The 20,233-nt window shown below is 41.4% G+C and overlaps 1 protein-coding gene across 6 annotated transcripts in view; it reads right to left on the reverse strand.

Moving 5' to 3' along the window:
- Positions 1–9,188: 9,188 nt before the first annotated feature.
- Positions 9,189–20,233, reverse strand: part of LOC119650840 (dual specificity tyrosine-phosphorylation-regulated kinase 2) — a 276,384-nt gene continuing 265,339 nt past the window's right edge. For all 6 annotated transcript variants that reach the window (XM_038053980.1, XM_038053981.1, XM_038053984.1 and 3 more), the window contains one exon: positions 9,189–12,206. In XM_038053980.1, coding sequence (XP_037909908.1) covers positions 11,407–12,206 — 800 coding nt within the window. In that variant the 3' untranslated portion in view covers positions 9,189–11,406. The remainder of the gene's footprint in view (positions 12,207–20,233) is intronic.

A 20,233-nucleotide genomic window follows, 5' to 3' on the forward strand; every position in this document is an offset into this window, starting at 1 on the left:
CAATAATTGGACCTAGGCGAAGTAAGATGGGGGATTCTGGAGAGCACTCCTCTCTCTCTTGCAACAATATGGTTTTGTGTTCTGGAAAGCCCAGTCGAAGCAGACGCCAAGCCGGTCCAGGTTAAGGAGCACCATAAATTGTACAATGCTCTACATCAACGGAGACTTACATATATAGTGGAGGGGGATGCTTTCTTTGAGCAATCAAACGCAGTGCAGGAGAGGCTTCCTAAAATTGACATTGTGATCATAATAGGCAATCTGAATGCCAAGGTGGGTTCTAACAACACCTTGCTCGGACATGTGATTGGGAAACATGGTCTTAGCGATCGCAACGGTAATGGTGGGAGGTTCATGTACTCCTGCCACTTCCACCGTCTCATCATTAGTGGCACATTGTTCCAGCACAAAGCCTGCCATAAGATCAGTTGGAATACACCTGATGAACACCTTACAAGCAAGTTCAACATCGACCGAAAGAGGTTGAAGGTTCTGCTGTCTGCTGCGGCCAATAGCGGTCGCGACGCACTCGAACCTCGGTACCGAGCGAGATCCCGATAAGTTCAGCATATTGACGCGGTGACGAAAGAGAATTTGCTATTGCGCTGAACAGGGAAACGAAGGATGCCGCAGATCGCCATAATTTCAGAAATATATACCGCTTTACGAAAGAGCTGGCATGTGGTCGCAAATCTTCCGATGCTTCTCTAAAGGACGTCAACGGTGGACTTCTCATCCACGACGATGAGCAATTGAAGAGGTGGAGAAATCACTTGATTCTTAACAGTATCACATTCGGTGAGGTTCCTCCTCTTGTGGTTGAAATGGCTAGTCACCGTATCGTGCGTATACGGACTGTCCCTCATTTCCGCCATCAATGCACTCTAACGGAATAAAGTCTTTGGGCTTTGACGACCCCCCCACGATAGCGTGAACAGGGAATGTATCTCGCAAAAGGGGCATTGTGTAAAAACAAATGATGGTGTAAAGGACTGCTTGGTAGATCGTGGAAAAATCTCAGATGATTTTGATGTCGGAGTCCGCCAGGGTTTCATACTGTCACCGATGATATTTTTTCTTGTTATCAGTGACATTTTTGGTGACGCCTTATTCAAAAGACCTGGAAGAGTTCAATAGACGATGACATCTTTCCTCAAATACCTCAACTATGCTGATGACATCCGTTTGCTTTGTCACCGGCTCATGAACCTTGGTTAAATGGCTCTGGATTTGGAAATAGAGGCAAGTGCAGTCGGACTAAAGACAAACACCAACCAAACCAAGGTTCTCAGTCTGATAGATCATCCTACTATCCCTATCTGCACTAACAGGTAGAGCATCGAAGTTGTCGAACAATTTGTATATCTAGGGAACGTAGTTTCTGCTGACAGTACCACTGAGCTGGATGCTGCCCGCCGCATTAACAGTGCTCGACTACCCGCTTTTTTTGCATTGTGTGCAATTATCTCAATACCAAGATCAAGTTGAGAATGCTCCGTGCTAGTGGCAGTGTGCCTGGGAAGTAAACTCCACTGCTACTCAAAAGTTCCAAACTTTCGTCAATACCTGCCTACCCCATATTATCGGAGTACGCTGGCCTCACACAATCTCAAACGAACAGCTCGATCGGCACACAGGCATGGCACCCAGAAGTGGCAGTGGTTAGGTCACATATTAAGGAGGGGCGACTATTGCATTGCGGGCCACGCCATGGAGTGGATTCCACTCTCCTAAGATGGCCGACGAGTGGGTCGTCCCGAGGGTACTTTGTACAGAGTAAAAGGTAAGGTAGTGCAAGGGTCCCAGGTAATCGTGGGGGGAACTGGAGCGCATTTCAGGCAGCGAACAATGGCGGATAGGTGTGGATGTGCACTATACCCCACCAAGGGATGAATGGCAAGCATATATATATATATATGTATTTCGACACTTTCCTCTCCCGAATTGGGGGGTAAGCTATTCATATTCGACCTATAACATGTTGCAGGTAGTTTCTTCTATACGTGAAGGATATAAATGCGAATTATCAAAATACTTTTTAATATTCAAATTTTACGTGTTTCTCCCAATTTTAAGCCTTCAGACAGCCCCTCCTCCTCCACCTAGGCTTCTGACAATATTTGGGCTGTGTAGGTGGAATTTGATGTTATTGTTGTTGTAGGTTTTAGTTGTCCCACGACGTCCCGGCAGGCTAACACAGAGAGCTAAGTTTTCTAGTTCGGCCCACGACGATTGTACGTGGGGACGAGAATTGGCCCGGCCTTCGACCTATGTGTGCCAGCTGTCACTCGGTTTTTGGGCAATACGTTTTGTGACGCAAGCACAATTGTGTCGGAATCTGTCCGAACAGACAGGACACGTGTTACAAGTTTGGACACAGCTATCGTTTTTAGATGATTATGCTTAGGTTATGTTGTATATTACTTGTTCTAGATTTGATATTATTTGCTACTTCACGTTTTGTTATTATATCAGCTTATATTAGTTTTTGTGATAATAGGACGCAGAGTTAAGTGATTTGTTTTATTTGAAACCAGTATGTGCTATTTTGTTCCACTCAATCACATTGAGCTTAACCAGGCAGATGAAATAGAGGATATATGGGATGAGTGAAGTGAACTAGGAAGGGTACTTTGGGATAGGAAATGCCTTGTGGCCTGCGATTCTCACATTTTGTCACAAAAAGCAGGGTGAATGAAATATGAAATAAAACGTGAGAGTAGAAGCATAGTCTTAAAGTTTGATTCTTGATTCTCTTGAGAAGCTGATCAACTTCTCAATCTTTAAAAAAAAACTCTTAGGGAATTGAAAGACTATTTGCAATTGAATTTATTCCTAGCCACATTGTGCCTCCTACACTCAAAAATAAGGTGGTCTATTGTTTCATGCACGTCACACTTTAACAATTGTCATTGTTGATTATGCCAATCTTCCGAAGGAAAGGTTCGGTGTAGACATGATTTGAGTAAAGTCTATTAAAAGTTTTTAGAATTGCTACACTATGATGAAAGCTGGTATTTTGATAGACAGTTCCGGAAATATTGCTGCGAAATCCTTGTCTTTTAATCTCGACATTGCCTGGTATTCACTTCGCCAGTCCTTCTTAATTTTATTCTGCACCACCCCCAGTACATCCTCATCTGCAAAGGATGAAACCATGGTGCTTCCGCTGATTAGGCGCCATTTTGTTCAACATAATTTCACTTTTAATTGCATCAGAATATTTTTATCTCCACGAAGTAAGTAGTCGCTATGGCGTTTCCCAGATAATTGGATGTCTTATGCTTGTTTTTCCAGAAGAATGCAGGCTTTTTGGAGGACGTGGTTCTTGTTAGCTTCTTTTTTGATGTTCCCTTAACCATTTACGTGGCCACCTTTATCCGATCCAGTTCAGCAGAGAGGACTGTCATTGTTTACATCCTGTAGCCAACTTTGGCTCGAGGGCAATCAGAGACTGCCGTACAGCTGGAGGCCACAGCCGATGTTGCTGCATCAGTTCCATATAAGGCAAAACCCCTGTTCCTGTTCCAACTGTCATACTTTTAACCGATATTGTACTAGACGCCTAAAATTATGCGAGAAATTTGTTAAAAATGCAGGAAATGTACATATCTACACTCTTAATCATTAAAATAAATCCACCATTGGTGATCAAATAACCAATAAACTTTGGTGTCTAACTAGACGTGGTTATCTTCTTCGCCCCGAAATATGTGGTACGCGAAGACTTGAATGGAGTTAATTAATGATGCAGGTTCAGTGTGAAAATCCAATGAGAGACATATGTTCGCTTGTCGCAAAATTCGCTGAATTGATCACTACACATTTTATTTTCAATATAAGTGTGAACATCTGAAAATTCAAAAGCACGTATTAAACTTCATGCTTCAATAAAGATTTTCTTTTAACTATTTCTTTTAATTCATGAATCTTTCATTTACAGCAAATGAAACATTAAGCAACCAAATCCTAAAACTAGGGTACTTAACATCCCTCTTTCCAAAGGTCCACACGTGTATGATTGTTAGATGCTAGTTGAATGTCCTGTTTTCTAAATAAAATAAAATGCAACTGATTTTTCCCCAAAGGGGATAAATTATTTATTAGTATATATCTATTTTGAGCACAAGTTACGCCCTTCTTCAGTGCTTGATCAACTAAGATGATTATTTCTAATCTATGCTATATATAAATATTAAAATTGAACATTTGTATCTTATAATTGCTACCCGATTACTTAATTAGAGATCGTGGAGACACTAGTGTTGCCCGGTGTCACCCTTTTCACCTCTCTCAGAAGCTTCCATTGCGCGTTTCAGGTGTCGTGGTTCAATCTGTTCCTCTCTGGTTCCCACATTCTTTGATGACTGCTACTTTGTCCCATGTGATACCATGCCTTCCTTCGATCATGCACCGTGCTATCATTGATTTCAGCGTTGTGCTCTTCTTTTCCTTTCTCCTGGCTGTTTCTACTTCTCTTTTGTGCTCTCCCCAGCCAACCGAAACCAGTCTTTTCGTTTGTCCTAAGGATCAGTTCTAACAATCTGGACATGTCACTTTGTATATCCCACTGGATTCATGTTTTAATCTGCCGTCCTTGAGGAATCCCAACCTGGTTTTGAGTTGGTGAATCCTACTCGATGGTACCATGTCGATATTTAGCCCTTTCATCGCCCTTATCAATTTCGTCGATGCCGCAGATTGTGTGAACTGTATTCTTCTTTTCCCTTTCAAGTTATTAATGAGGGATGTCATTGTCCTCACTTCTTGGCGTTTCACCTTGTTCCACATGAGTATTTCAATAATCGAACGTTGGAAGCCGATCTTCACCCCGATGTCGATTATATACTCCTTTTCCTTCATAAATTTTTCAGCAGTGAGGGGTACGGTGAACAGTTGGTGGATCATGGCATGGAGAGGAGCCATTTTATGTGAATGGGAGTGGTTTGAATTATCTGACATCATTCGCTGCGTATATGTAGGCTTCCTGTAGATGTCTTCATATAATAAACCTGCCCTCAAGGAACTAGGGGTAACGTGAAGACAAAGAAAAGTCTTGAAGGTGTGGCGCAGCAGGATTGGCAGTATTCGAAATTTGCGCCACAAAGAAACTAAGAGAAAAACCTGTATTTTATTTAAAAGTGGACAAAGTGAATGCGGTCGTATTAATGGAGAAGACGGAATTTAAGAATCATTAGTGAAGAGAAAGGGATCTACAGGAAGCCTACACATACGCAGTGAACGACACCAGATAATTCGAGCCACTCCCATTCACATAAATTGGCTCCTCTCCATGCCATGATCACCGACTGTCCACCGTATCCCTCAGTGCTGAAAGATTTATGAAGGAAAGGAGTATATAATCGACATTGGAGTGAAGATCGGCTTCCAATGGTCGATTATTGAAATACTGTGGAAAGGTCAAAGAGTAGCATAGGTCGCAGGGCGAAACGTGGATTGGTACCCACGATGGAGCATGAAACCTGAGAAACGCCTGCTAAACCAACACCAAAAGCTCTACTACCAAACCCTATCTCCACCTCCACATGGTGACTGCTGGGAGCTCTTTCTTAACGAAAGGCTGCAGAAGGAGAAGAATGAAGGCGAGTCTCCCACGCCTAAAAACGGGACAAATTGTATCAACTGGTCGTCCAGATTGGGGGGTTGGGTAGGGGTGACAACCCTGCATGGCAAATAACTTGTTACCAAGCCACAACAGGAGCCTCGGACTGAATGTTTTTACAAAGACGAACCCGGCAACAAAAGCGGAATAACGAATTGCGCATTTTCTCATGGAACATATACAGAAGTGGAGCTGCCGATACCCTGTTCCAATATAGCGCTGATTGCGTTGCAGGAGATGCGTTGAACAGGGACCGGTTTCTTGGAGCAGAGCCGCTTCACCATATATCATAGTAAACCATGCACTCGGAGTAAATTTCTTAATCAGCCAAAAAAACTAAACCTGCTGTTATCGGATTTGAAAGCATAAGAAAACGGCTATGCGCTCTGCGCTTGGGAGACAAATTTAGAAATATAAGCTTCATTATCGTTCATACCCCTACAGAGGAGACTGCAGAGTCGGAGAAGGATAACTTTTAGGAACCAATGGAACCTTCGAAGTCTCCCAGATATGATATCAAAGTAATACTTGGGAATTTTAACAGTCAAGTAGGGAAGGAGCCCGTATTCAGGCGATACGTTGGCTCCCATAGCTTACATCAAAATACAAATGATAACGGACTGCGAATTATTCAATTAGCAATATTACACGAAATGGTTGTTAGAAGTACCTGGGTTCCACGGAAAGCGGTCTTCAAACATACGTGGGCCTCTCCAGACGGCACCACTTTCAACCAAATGGACCACGTGCTGATCGAACGCCACCACCTCTCACCCTTGATCAATGTCAAAACATATAGTGGGGCCAATATAGACTGGGATCACTATCTCGTTGACAGGGTGCTCCGAGCTCGAATATCAAAATCACCTACAACCCCCTCTGACAATCAGGTGAGTGTTAACACTGAAGCCATCCACAGCACAGCCCTCCGCAGCACCACAATAACCGTCTTCAACAGAGAACCTGGAGATGAGAAATCAACGACTGATTTTCACGATCATCTGAAAAACATTATCACTAATACAGCCACAAACGAAACGACTGGTTCGACGATGATTGTAAGCTAGCAACGGAACGGAAGAATGCGCATACCAAGTAATGATGCATTCCCAAAAGGCGTACTCATCACGAACTCCGGCGAGCGGAGAAGCGACTTCACAGACGAAAAAAGGAAACCTGGGAGAACCAACAGGTCTGTAAACTCGGAAGAGTACAGGGAGCAACCGCACCAGAAAGTTTTACCAACAAGTCAACATCATGAAGCCTTACACACCTCCATGCTTATCCTGCCGAGACAAAAAGGGAAATCTGATTTCCGAGAGAATGACATATTTGAGCGATGGGTTAAGTATTTTGATGAGCTACTGAACAACCAGAACATCGGTGAGTTGGAGGCTAATTTAACAGCGTTGCAGGAGATGCAGTGAACGGGGACCGGTTTCCTGGAGAAGAGCCACTGCACCGTATATTACAATGGCCATCCAGTAAATCATGTATCCCACCAACCCACCAGACGACGGGCAAATACTGCCACCACCATAGAAGAAACAGTTCGTGCAATTTATAGGCTCAAAAACCATAAGTCGCCAGGAGCCGATGGAATTACAGCCGAATTGGTTAAATATGGAGGCGGCGAATTAAACCAACCATCAGTGTAACCATCGACTTTATGGCCGCCTATGACAGCAATTATACTCGGCCATGAGAGAATTCGGTATCCCGACAAAATTGATAAGACCGACCAGGCTGACTCTGACCAATATGCGAGGCTAAATAAAAGCAGGAAGCTCACCAAGACCATTCGACATCAACAACGGTCTACAACAGAGGGATGTCCTATCATTTGTCTTCTTTAACCTAACCCTGGAAAAATTATCCGTAATGCTAAGCTAGAGGAGGCAAAGAGCACGATTCTCTTTAATTCCAACCAACTACTGGCCTATGCTGACGATTTCGACATCATGGGAAGAACAACCCGAGACGTACAAATTGCCTTCATCCAGATCGAGCAGGCGGCGCGGGATCTTGGTCTGCACACCAATGAAGGCAAGACAAAATATATGGTGGCAACGTCAGCACCAAAAACCGATCAGCCAACAACATCAAACCGCACTAGTCAAAGGGAAAGAATAAAGTTAGGAGGCTGCAACTGTCAGACCGTTGATATATTCTCTATCTAGGGTCGAAAATCACAACCAATAACAGCTATGACAATGAAATCCGCGCACGGTTGTTGGCAGCCAACAGAGCCCATTTCAGCTTCCAAAAACTGTTCCGCCCGAAACGTTTTAACATAGGGTCAAAGCTCTTACTGTAAAAGACAATAATCTTGCCAGTCTACATGCATTGCTCCGAGACTTGGGTTCTTAGCAAGAAAAATTCCGAACTCTTGGCCGCGTTCGAGAGAAGAATCCTCTGAAGAATTTGTTGGCAGGTTTAACCCAGAAGGTCTATAAAGGCAATATCTATGGTAGAAAAAGAAGACGAGGCAGGCCCTGCTTGAGATGGAACGATGGCGTAGGTCAGGTCGCCAGACAGCTTTTAGGGATATCGAATTGGTGGACCTCGGACCAAACTAGAAAGTCTGGAGTTTCTTATTAATGCAGGTCTTTACGAGATACCCGTTGTTACGCTGTTGATTATGAAGTGTTCTTTCTGTGTTGCTATATGGAGAACAATATCAAAAGTGAACTACCCTGTTACTTAAAGGCTACCTGCTTTCGTCAATTCGTCAATACCTATCTGCGTCGTATCATCGAAATGCACTGACCTAACAGTATCTCAAACGAAGAACTTGGCCGACACACAGGACTGGCGCGATGCGATCGGATCGGATCGATGAGATATTAAGGAGAGGTAACAATTGTATGCAGTGGAATCTACTCTCCAATATGACTGACGAGTAAGTTGTCCCAAGGGCACTGTAGAGAGGGAATGCGGGCATCTCAGGAAATCATACGGGGGGCGGGGGAGGGGGGGGTTATTGAAAGAAATTTCAGGTAACCACGGACGATGGCGCATAGATGTAATTGGCATGCTAAACTACCAAGGGATAATTGGAAAATATATATTCCTCCTGAGATCGTCTAATTGATTGGAATATTGTGTTGTGTTCACAGGAAAAAATTGGAAAACACTTTTTTTGTGGCTCTAAACAGATATAACCACTTAAACTCAACGTAGGACAATGTTACTCACCGTATGTATGAGAGAATAACCATTTCTGAGACAACTTTGTGTGACAGACAGACAGACAGTCAGGCCAATAAACAGTAAACAGATTTTAATAAGGTTTTGTGTGAAAAGTGAATTTCTCAACGAACAGCGAACAGCGCATCATCCGAAGCGCTAGGGAGGAGAAATCCCATAGAAGAAATTTTTCCAAGGGTTATACTTTTTGCCTAATAACTTAGAAGTATCTTTTAAGCCAATAGAAAATTGATCTTTTTCGAATTCTACTGTGGGGATTTAAGGATTTGGATTTGGAAAACGAGGGTCATCGGAGACCTAGGCTCGATATAAGCAGTAGCGACACAGCAGCAAAGTAAATAAATAGCTCAGCATATTTCACTAATGTTTTTTATTGAAATTTCTTTTTATTAAATTTTCATATAATCATAATATTCATAATGATAATAAAAGAAATTATTTTATTTGGTCGAATACACTATTCTAATAAATAACTTTTTCTCCTTCCTAACATCTTTTTTTTTATTATTTTTATTTCCTGTTTTATTCATTATTGTGTAACATATTTTTAGTGATTTTGAAATTGATTTTTTTTGCGTTTTTTTATTTGAATTGTTCATTTATGTTTCTATCAATGTCTACATTTCGCATTGTTTTTATAAATATTTTACACATATGTCTAACAGTTCTAAAAAAGTTTTCAGTTTCAGTTTAAGATTCCTTAAAATATCTTGAAATTTTGTTCGCTTCCTTTCTAATATTCGGTAAATGGTTTTCCTTTTTTACAATGAGATGCCAAATATGAGAAACTAACATGAAATTATCTATTTTTTAGTGGCTAAGATCATACATTTTTTGTTGGTATTTTTGGATTTAGATAAAAAGTAAGTATATTTCTTGTCCAAACAAAATTTGTAGTTTTGCACGTATATCTGTATATGCTATTTGTATCAGAAATGGATGGTTAAGTTTCTTGTCCATTCTTGCGCGAGAAATGTTGCTGAGACATTGAAATATTCACTTGTATATGAGTTTCATCTTGTGATTGCATCCGGACCACTCCTTTTAGCTCTCAACCTACTTGCTAGGAATATTCTATGTAAATGATCCCATCACAATGAACTGATTGGTAAATAAATCCACGCACTAACTAGTGCTCTTCCTGAATATACATACGACGATAAAATCCATTTTCCGACTGATATACCTTACACTATAATTAAAGGGCTCCCTTTCGACACTTGATGACGGTACTACTAGAGTGTACAGTAGATAGAAGGCTTACAAAGTTAGGTTCTAGATTCCTTACAACTACGTCTAACTCTACAGCCAAATTAATGACGAATATGTGATATTGTCTGAAGTGGTAGTTTTCGATAGGCCATAGATATAAAATTCGAGTTCTTGTTTCGATGGATGATGTGAAAGCTCCTCGGAAAAACGGGACAGGGTGAACATGATGGCTATGAAGAATTAAATCTAACGCACTGAATTCCTTGACCATTGGCTATGCGAAAGAATACTCAATGATATGTATGTGGGGTTGTTATTGAAAAGGTTTTTCAAACGGTGTAGAGTTCTGGGGGCAACAATTGGAAATGAGTATTCTGTTTGAAACTTCTTAACTATGTGTCCATCGGACCGAACTGCGTATTAGGCCCAATCATCCTGCTCCTGTTTCGTGAATGAGCGCCTCCTTCAGACTGCACGCTAGAGGCTCTCAGAATCCAACTGACACACATCCTGAATCTTTGCTAGCTTAAAGCTATCATCTTTTGGCTACGTCACGATATTGGAAGTTTACTGACGAATGAACACTACTCGTTAATACTTAGAGGAAGAAAACAGTCTTCATGGGTTGCTGCTGAGAGTCATCTCCTGCTTTTCTATCAAACAATGATAAAAAGTGACACGTGCTTGAAATTATGAAATGACGTCATGACAGTTCTGGAAATAATGAATTTTCTACTTCCCCCGGCGCAATGTCTTCACGTAACATCCTCAGGAGTAATTTCAATCGTTAAGGTACTCATACATATTTCGAAGACAAGTTTGATATATGACTTATGTTACGTATGTTTGTCTGATGAGTCTATTCACAATAAAAAATCTACTTACATATGTACGAAATACTTGAAAATTGGCGGCATTAACGTTAATTACAATATCCCTATATAATCAGTTTCCCCATAATCCACTGAAACCACTGAAGTAAATGAGAGAAACTATGACAGTAATTTGCTTTCTGATCGTAATTCAAACTAAACTGAATGGAGACTGTGTTCATTTTTACGTTTTTATTTATAAACCTTAAAACATCTATCTTCTAGTTCCTTTTTTAATACATAAAAAATACATTTCTGAGAATTATTTTATTGTTAAAGTAGATACTTGCTTCATGACCTCTTGATAAACTCCTCCGCTGAGTCGTTGTGTATCTATACTTTCTGTGTGTATATCGATAAATTGTGAGTTGCTGATTATGTGGTTGTGAACAGGAGATATTCGTTAATCTAAGTGCAATTGGAGGACAATTCTGCCATATTGACTAGTTTACATTTCTTCAGTTCACAATCGACGATCCGAAGATCCCGTCATGCCCGTCCGAAGATTGCCGAAACATCACCCGTGCTTTGTGAGTGGGACATGTTGCTAGTCGAACTAAATTTTGAGGTTCCACTGCCCCCACTACTGCTACTACTTGCGGTTGTATGCTTTCTGGATGAAGCTGTCACCGGAGGGACTATGGATGACTGATGGTGCGAATGGTGATACATCCGATGCAGGGAATACTGTTGAATAGATTCGAGATCTGAGGCGGACGAGGTGAGCCCTCCACCGTGCTTTCTACTGCTCGTCGTTGAGATCTTCTGCATACTTCCATATTTATTCATGGATGGCATTTTTATTTCCGGCAGGAGAGAGTTTGCATTGTTCAATGATGTCGAAATGTGTTGCGATTTTTGACTCTTTTGCGTTTTCGGTGAGATGTGGGCATGATTCTCTGCATTCTCATGGCGTTCGCGGGCCTTTGCTATATTATATGATGACGAGGCACTAGGTTGTAACCACTCATGGTGAGCTGCTTCGTCTGGACTCATACGCTTTGACGGGTCCCATACAAGACAACGACTGACAAAGTCAAGGAATACACTGTCGGTACAACGTAACGCTTGCGCCAAGGTTCTACTGCCTGGTCGTCTTTTGCGTCCTTTGAGATTGGTGATGCAACGCGGGTAACCTCGTGAGTCAAAGAAGAGGCGTCTACGAGATGCAGCGTTGATCAGATCCTCTGGTGGGAGACCAAGAACTTCCATTATGCAGGCTAATTGTTCCACTTCGTTCTCGCCGGGAAAGAGTGGAAAGCCAGTGTAGAGCTCAGCAAGTATGCAACCTGAAGAAGAATAATAAAATACAATTATTATTAACGTGAAACAAATTTTATGGCAAGCGTCGCTATATGTAAAGGTTTCAAGTTTGTGTGATTAACTTATATTGAACGTCTCCGCAAATAGAAACTGGTAATAATGTTTTAAAGGTTACAATTAAATGAGAGACTTATTCATAACCATCGTCCTGCAATCAATTTAATGTAATTATGTTAATTTTAATTTTTCTTTGCGTGCTACAGTTCATTACGAGCCTTGGCTTCCTGTAGCATTTGTCTCGAACTATCTAGGTCCTGTGACTAGATCTTCCAATTTATTACATCCCATAGCATTTCAACTTTTCCTTGGGTTTCCGACTAGCCTCCTTCCACCAATTCCCCTTTAGATACCCCTTAGGGCGTCATCTATATGGAATGGAACTGACAATCGTATTATGGTTTACTACAAAGTTAATGCAACTTATTCTTGTACTTGATGCGCCACTGATTTCCCCCGCGAACTGCTCCCAATATTCTTCGTCGCAATTTTGACTTTAGAATGGGAAGAACGGGGTAGTTTTATCTGCCAGCTACATCCTTGTGTTTATTGCATCAATTTCATTTAGGCCGTTTCGAAGCTTAGTTTCTACGTATGTAAAATTGCCAACATTTTCAAAATTATATTCGCGAATTGGAATATCCTGTCTAGCGTTCCTCTGATGTCGATAGGCAACTTCCTAACTACATAATTGAGATCTAAATTGAAATACACTGTTTTCCCCTGTTTGAGTGATGCCGTATTCTGAACCCGCATTGCAACTATCGTCCCGTCATTATCGATCTTATGAGCCGGATTAGTTTCGATACATGTTAAATTTTGCACACCGTTGAGCGATTAATGTCGTCGTAGGCGTGCTTGGAGCCAACATTATTCTTCCACCATTTAGCTGTTGCGCTGGTCAGGGAAGCGAAAGATGCCGTAGTTCGCAATGATTTCAGAACTATATACCGCATCACGAAAGAACTTAGGCAACCCTTTCGATGGTCTTGTGAAGGACGTTGAACGGGTCGACTTCTGATCCACGATGATGAACAACTAAAGAAGTGGAGAGAACACTTCCCCAGAGCTCTTAAGCGTATTATATGTGATGAGGTTTCTCCTCTTACGGACTATTCTTCTAAGCAGAAGTGAAATCAGTTCGGCCATCAATGGACTCAAACGGATTGAAGTCGCTGGGTTTGACGATCTCCCCGCAGTTGTTTATCGTCGCATCTGCAATTACCGCAGATCTACTACTTTCACTCGGAAAACTTGAGAATCCGAGGCTTTTCTCAGAGAGTGAGAGAAGGGGATGATCGTTAAGATTCCAAAAAGGCCACACGTTTTGAGTGTGATAATTGGAGGGGCATCTGCGTGCTCCCTGCCGTAGGAAAGATAATAGCTAAAATAATCCTGGAATGCAATAAAGAGCAACTCGAAAATTTGATCGACAGAAAGCAGGCTGGTATCCGTTCCGATTCCTCCTGCACATCAACATCAACAAAACCAAGGTTCTCAGTCTGACGAGCCATTGCATTTTCTCTATCTGCATCGAAGGCGTCGATCAATTTGTACGAAGCGTGGTTTCTGCCGTTGACGGCATCAAATTAGATGTTGCCTGACGCATTAATAGCGCCAGATCCGCTTTGGAAATGCAGTTATCTCAATACTAAGACCAAGTTGAGACTGTTCTATACAAGTGTTCTTTCTGTGTTGCTATCTGGAAGTAGTACATGGAAAGTTAACTCCACTGTTCTTCAAAAGCTCCAAGCTTTCGTCAATACCCTGTCTACGTCGTATCATCAGAGTACACTGATCTGACATTATTTCAAACGAGCAACTTGATCAGCGCACATGATTGGCAGTTGTATGCGATGTGATACGAAGATGGAAGTGGCAGTGGATTAGTCACACATTAAAGAGGAGCGACAATCGCATGAATCCACTTTGCCCCCATTAAATAAATAAATACCATATATAGTAAAGGATGAGTGCGAGCATCGCGGAAAGTCGTGGGGTGAACTGAAACGCATTTCAGGTAACCGAGAGCGATAGTGGGTAGGTGTAGTTGGCGAGCTATACTCTACCAAGCTCACTCAACAAATTTGGCGCTATTAAAGAAATATTAAAATTACATTCCAGAAGTGAAGATTCCACAGTACAAAGCCTGTTAGAAACTGCAAATGTGCAATAGCGCTTATTTTGAAGTAAAATTGATCAACTTCATGTCCATAATTAAAAGAGAAATTTTGCATACCATTATTACAGAAGAAGTATATTCAGCTGTATCTGATACGGTGGTAGATCTAGTCGTAGAATGGAACACAATGGAAATATGATCACAAAGAAACTCAAATACTAATCGAGGAAAATTGAAAACCAAATGAACAAACTTTATGCAAGTGAAGGAAGGGGTTGATGAGAAGCAATAATTGCATGTGATCAAAATATTGCACATTCAAGTCAGTCAAACGAATTTTCACTGTTCACTGAGCCAAGGAGAACCTCCACGTGGTGGTACCAGGAAACGCTGTATTCACCATGACTTGCTTGTCGTGATGCAGTAGGGGAATGCTCCATACTTGCGACCAAGGGTTATCTAGCACCACAGAAACTGGGATAGCCCTACGAGTTTATTCGTCTCAAGAGAATTCCTGGGGGATTTGTTTTCAGCCCGGATATTTGTGGTTGGCCCCCTCATGGGAGTTTTATGGTGGCTGCTGTTGAGCCCACATCGCGTGGAGAGTTCCTTGTGAGGTCAAGCCCGTTGCCCTGTACAACTCGGATACCGTACTCGTTAATTGCGATAGAGGCCTTAGATAGGCGTTGCATCAACCGGTATGAAAGCTGAGCCTGTACTAAGTATAAACCAGTATCACTGTGCTAATCACAGCAGGGCTCTGATTGTGGACTCCAAATTAATCCGTCTATGAAAGGGACCATGCCATTAGGCCGACACGAGGGGAACTCACATAAGTTCACCAGTGCTTAACTGATAATAAGAATAGCTATATCCCTATGAAATCTATTTGAATTCCGAACTGAGAGATCCGTGGTGACTGTGTTACATAACTTCGATCTACTGTAGAAATTGTCCTGAACATATCAAATAATATTTTTCAAACTTCCCAGATTATTTTTCCTTAAAAGCACTTCTGCAAAAAAAACAAAATTGTACTCCCTTAATTTACTTCATTTCACTGTCAAAAAGAACTTGCAGCCGTCATATCAAATTTTAATGACTTCGTATTTTCTCCCCCATGTACCACGTTACGCAAGGAAACTTCGCTATATTATAAAGGATCTTCGCTTCGATTGGAATATTCTAGGTAGATTTACTCTGTGATACTCCACAAAGTTCATGAATAGACCACCCCTCATGTATATTTGCCTTTACAGAGAATAAAATCAACACAAGTCAGAATCATTTCCAGTTCACAAGGACAAAATACTACACATGTGTCCATTTAGCCACAACCAAATTTTCTCCCTATGATTCTACTTTTCAGAATAAAACTCACCCAGACCTAACTAACCTTATCACTCTGAAATTTGTAGGCAACATTACCATATGCTGTGGATCCCAAAAACCAAGAGCTTTCTAGTTGATCCTAACATAAAGCTAACGTAATCCTTACAATGTGGGGAACAAATATTAAAACATTTCAATACATAATTTATAGTCATTTCTCTCTCACACGTTCATTGGAATGCACATACATTTACCACATCCTTGCGGACTAGAGTTTCGGCAAAATGCCAAGGAGGATCTGAAATCGAGGAACATCATGTAAAAATGTAAAAATACGGCACATAATCCCCAATACAAAAATATGCAGAGTATTGCCCACGTATAGATATCTAGCAATCGATATTGCTGTAATCTTATATACAGCACAGGACATTGGCTTTTATGACGATTCCTTTTAGCGAAAATACATCTTTTCCCGCTCAGATCAAAATCTTTTCGGCAATAATTGGTGAATGAAATCAGTCAAGCATGAAGGGAAATTGCGCTGCGTTTCATGGAAAACCTTATCCAACGCAAATCTTTTGTTCTTAAAGAGGCTGCAAAAAAACTGAATGCGTAATGATGAAGGACTAAAATAGAATTCCGCAACGAGTTTTACCAGGAGAGATCTAAATTTAGAGATTTAGACAGAAAGGTAGAGTGCTTTCCGTCAATGATAGCGAATAGGGGGGGGGGGGGGGTAAACAATTATGTTTACAAGCAGGGAATATGAGAAAGTAGGCATAACTTGAAGATAATGGAGCATTGTGGGTGAGACAAGTAGTCCCACTTAAAAGCAGTAATTCAATATTTATTTAGTTAGGTTTTATTATTTGCTTCAAACTTCGGGCTTTGCGGAATGGTACTGCTTTATGGTGTTTTATTTCTCGTCACAGCTCACCCTAGAGTTTTTATCGAAGTCAACTCAACCTAGAACATTGCATTCATTTAAGAACGGCTGAAGCTACTGGCGCGAAATTTGGTGGAAGTATCTATTCTGTGAAATCAGTTGGATGCAACGAGTGGAACAGCTTTGCGTTGAGTAAAAGATGGAGTGGATATTTTTTCTCAGAATATGATCATGTGGAGTATCCAATGAAAGGAACCAATTATTACTTCTGAAAATTGGTCCAGCTTTTAACATTGGTTCAAAAATGGAGGAGCTGGAAACCTATCCTATCGAAAAATTTGAAAAAATGATGATGACGCCTCTATATAAAATCGAAGCCTCAAAATACATGTCATTTCGGTATCCGGTCAATAAAGTTTTACTGTATTTTAGAAATTTATAACAAAATTCCCTTAAGCATATCGTAGAAGTACGAAATTTAATGTATGACTAATAATATAGAGCATAATACTAGAAAGTTTGATTGAAATCATGCTATTAATAACAAAGGTGAAGCAAATCAAAATCGTTATTTTCTTATGAATTTATTGGACACCAAGAGATCATATGACGTCATCATCAAATTAAAATGAAAAGTCTGGCATAGGAAAGACTCATGATTTGAAGATGAATGTGTATGCAATTAATAGCATGATCTTATGTATAATGTATATTCATATAAGTACATAGGGATTGAAAACAAATGCTTATAAAAGGATAGTTTGTGAATATTTTGTGTCCGGATAGCTGAGCGGTTAGAGCGCAAGGCTATCGTACGGAAGGTCGCGGTTCAAATCTCACTGGCGGCAGTGGAATTTGTATCGTGATTTGACGTCGGATACCAGTCGACTCAGCTGTGAATGAGTACCTGAGTCAAATCAGGGTAATAATCTCGGGCGAGCGCAATGCTGACCACATTGCCTCCTAGTGTACCGTTACGGTCTTGAATGAAGTGCTCTAACACACTTCAAGGCCCTGATCCAACATGGATTGTTGCGCCAACGATTATTATTATTATTATTGTGAATATTTTTCTACTATTAACTGAAGATCGTAAGATTTGATTTTCATTCATAAAACAAGTCGGGAAACCGAAAGCTGGACGCTTCAGGTATGAAAGGTTTTGTTCGCTTCTTCTGTGAGTATATTTGAGTGTAGAACTATACCATTTGTACGTAGCCCGTTATGTATATGCATTTAGCATGTCTGACTACCCACTTGAGGGTGTTATTGATATTTGGTTGCAATAAATTTACACGGTAAAGTCAATTTTGAGCTACTGTAACTTTATTACTAATAGTAAGATTTTGATCAAACGTGGGGATAATATGCTTCATATTATATTTTATACTACTACCAACTTTTATAACTCTCGGATAAACTTAGGGGGGGGGGGGGGGGTTTTACTCAATTTCCCCAAAAATATGATAATATACTATTTTTAACTTAATTTGAACAGATATCGATATGGAGAGAAGTTTGAAGCCTGGGCACCATACAGAGGCAGCCTCGTGAATTTTTTCAAATTTTTCGGTTGGGTAGTTTCTGAAAATGGGTCCGTTAAAGAAATCACCACTTTCCACCCCTCCCACTCCCCGCCTTTCTAATAAATCTCAAAACTAAGACTGGCTTCGAAAAGTACTAATCGAGACCTTCCATTTGATACCTCTTGATACCCCACATGACTATATTCGGTAAAAAAAATGTTTATACCCCCCTTTTATCCCCTTTATCGGGTCCCCCTAAATCTCAACGTAGGAGAATATCACTCTCTGCATGTCTGGGCGTTCACATTTTCCACCTTCTCACCAAATTTTTTGTCAATCGGTATAGCCGTTTCTGAGAAAAGCGCGTGTGACAGACAGACAGAGAGACAGCTGGTCGTAATGTGCATCTCCGAGGGTATCTTTCCTGCACCATGGAAGCGGCAGAAGCTGGTGCTGTTGTCTAAGGCAGGCAAACCTCCAGGGGAACCGTCCTCCAATAGACCCATATATCTTCTAGACACTAAGAGGAAAATGTTGGAGCGGGTTATTTATAATAGAATACTCCCAGTCGTCGAGAGCCAAGGGGGCCTTTCAAATAGGCAGTATAGATTCCATAAAGCCAAATCAACCATTGATGCCATCAAAATGGTTACTGACTTGGCCGAAAATGCAATTCACATAAGGGTACCAGCAAATATTGTGTGGTGGTGACCCTAGATGTGAGGAATGCATTCAACTCGGCCAATTGGAATCTTATTCGTCTCTGACCACGATTGGTGTTCCCACCTATCTCGCTGCTATTATTGATAGCTACTTGCATGAGCGAACACTCTGATATAATACCGATGATGGACCCAAGGTGTACGTTGTCTCCGCGGGTGTCCCACAACGCACTATACTGGGCCCACTACTGTGGAACATCATGTGTAATGATGTATTTAACCTTCCGATTCCGAAGGAGGCCACGGTGGTGGGTTAATCCGATGATATAGCACTGGTTGTGGTCGCAAAGGATCTCGAGGATGCTGAGTTGCACTCAAGCGAAGCAATCAGTGTTGTTAGGGCTTGGTTAGAGAGCGCTGAACTGGCGCGGAGGAAAAGATGGAAGCGGTCCTCATCACTAAGCGCCGCAAAAGGAATTACGCCTGCACTAGAATTGGGAATCGTATCATAACTTCCAAGCCGGCCATCAAATGCTTGGGGGTGATGATAGACGGAGGACTTAATTTTAAGCAGCACAGAGCATACCTGTAAAAGAGCATCCACCACGACTATGGCTCTGGCAATGATGATGCCGAACGTAGGAGGACCGCGGCATACTTGCAGGCCACTCATAGTCAGGGTGGTGAGTTCTATCATTCTGTATGTAGTCCCAGTTTGGGGAAAAGTGCTGCAGGTTTTAGGCAATACACATAAACTGAGTACGATTTATAGAAGAACATCCTTAAGGGTAGGTGTGTTCTGCCTTTAGGACCATCTCAGACGATGCAGCGCTCGTCATCTCGGGAATAATGCCGATTGACCTCCTGGCAACCGAAATGATGAACATTTATAACACCAGGTCCATCTCTCCCTTGTCTCAAGTAAAAAAAAGCCGAAAACCGAGAGAAAGAGAGTAGATGGCAACAGCGATGGGACCAGTCAGAAAAGCGTCGTTGGACTTACAAGTTGATCTCTTCCATCGAGGAGAAAAAGCATGGGGAGATCAATTATAATCTCACCAAGTTTCTCACCGGCCATGGAGGATACCGTCTGTACAGGTTTAAATTGGACAACTCGCCAAATTGTCCGAACTGCGACGGGGTCCCAGAAGACCCAGCGCACGTATTCTTCCAGTTTCCTAGGTTCGTGGAAGAAAGGAGGAACCTATAGGAAACTCTAGGTGAAGTGCTATCACCGAGTCGAGGGTGGTTTTAGTGGGTAAAAATCCCACACTCTGGCGTGCCCAGGCCAGAGTCTTTTGAAGATTTCCACCTCTTAAAAAAAGGCAGACATTGAACCGATTTTAATAAGGGTTTGTTATAAAAGGTTTAACTGTTCGTCTTAAGTGCGCCAAAAATGGAGGGGGCCATAAACCTTGAAAACTACGAAAATAAATAGTATTTACTGTGTTCATATTAGATGTCT

This window comes from Hermetia illucens, chromosome 3 (genome assembly GCF_905115235.1).
Source record: "Hermetia illucens chromosome 3, iHerIll2.2.curated.20191125, whole genome shotgun sequence".
NCBI classification, from domain to species: domain Eukaryota; kingdom Metazoa; phylum Arthropoda; class Insecta; order Diptera; family Stratiomyidae; genus Hermetia; species Hermetia illucens.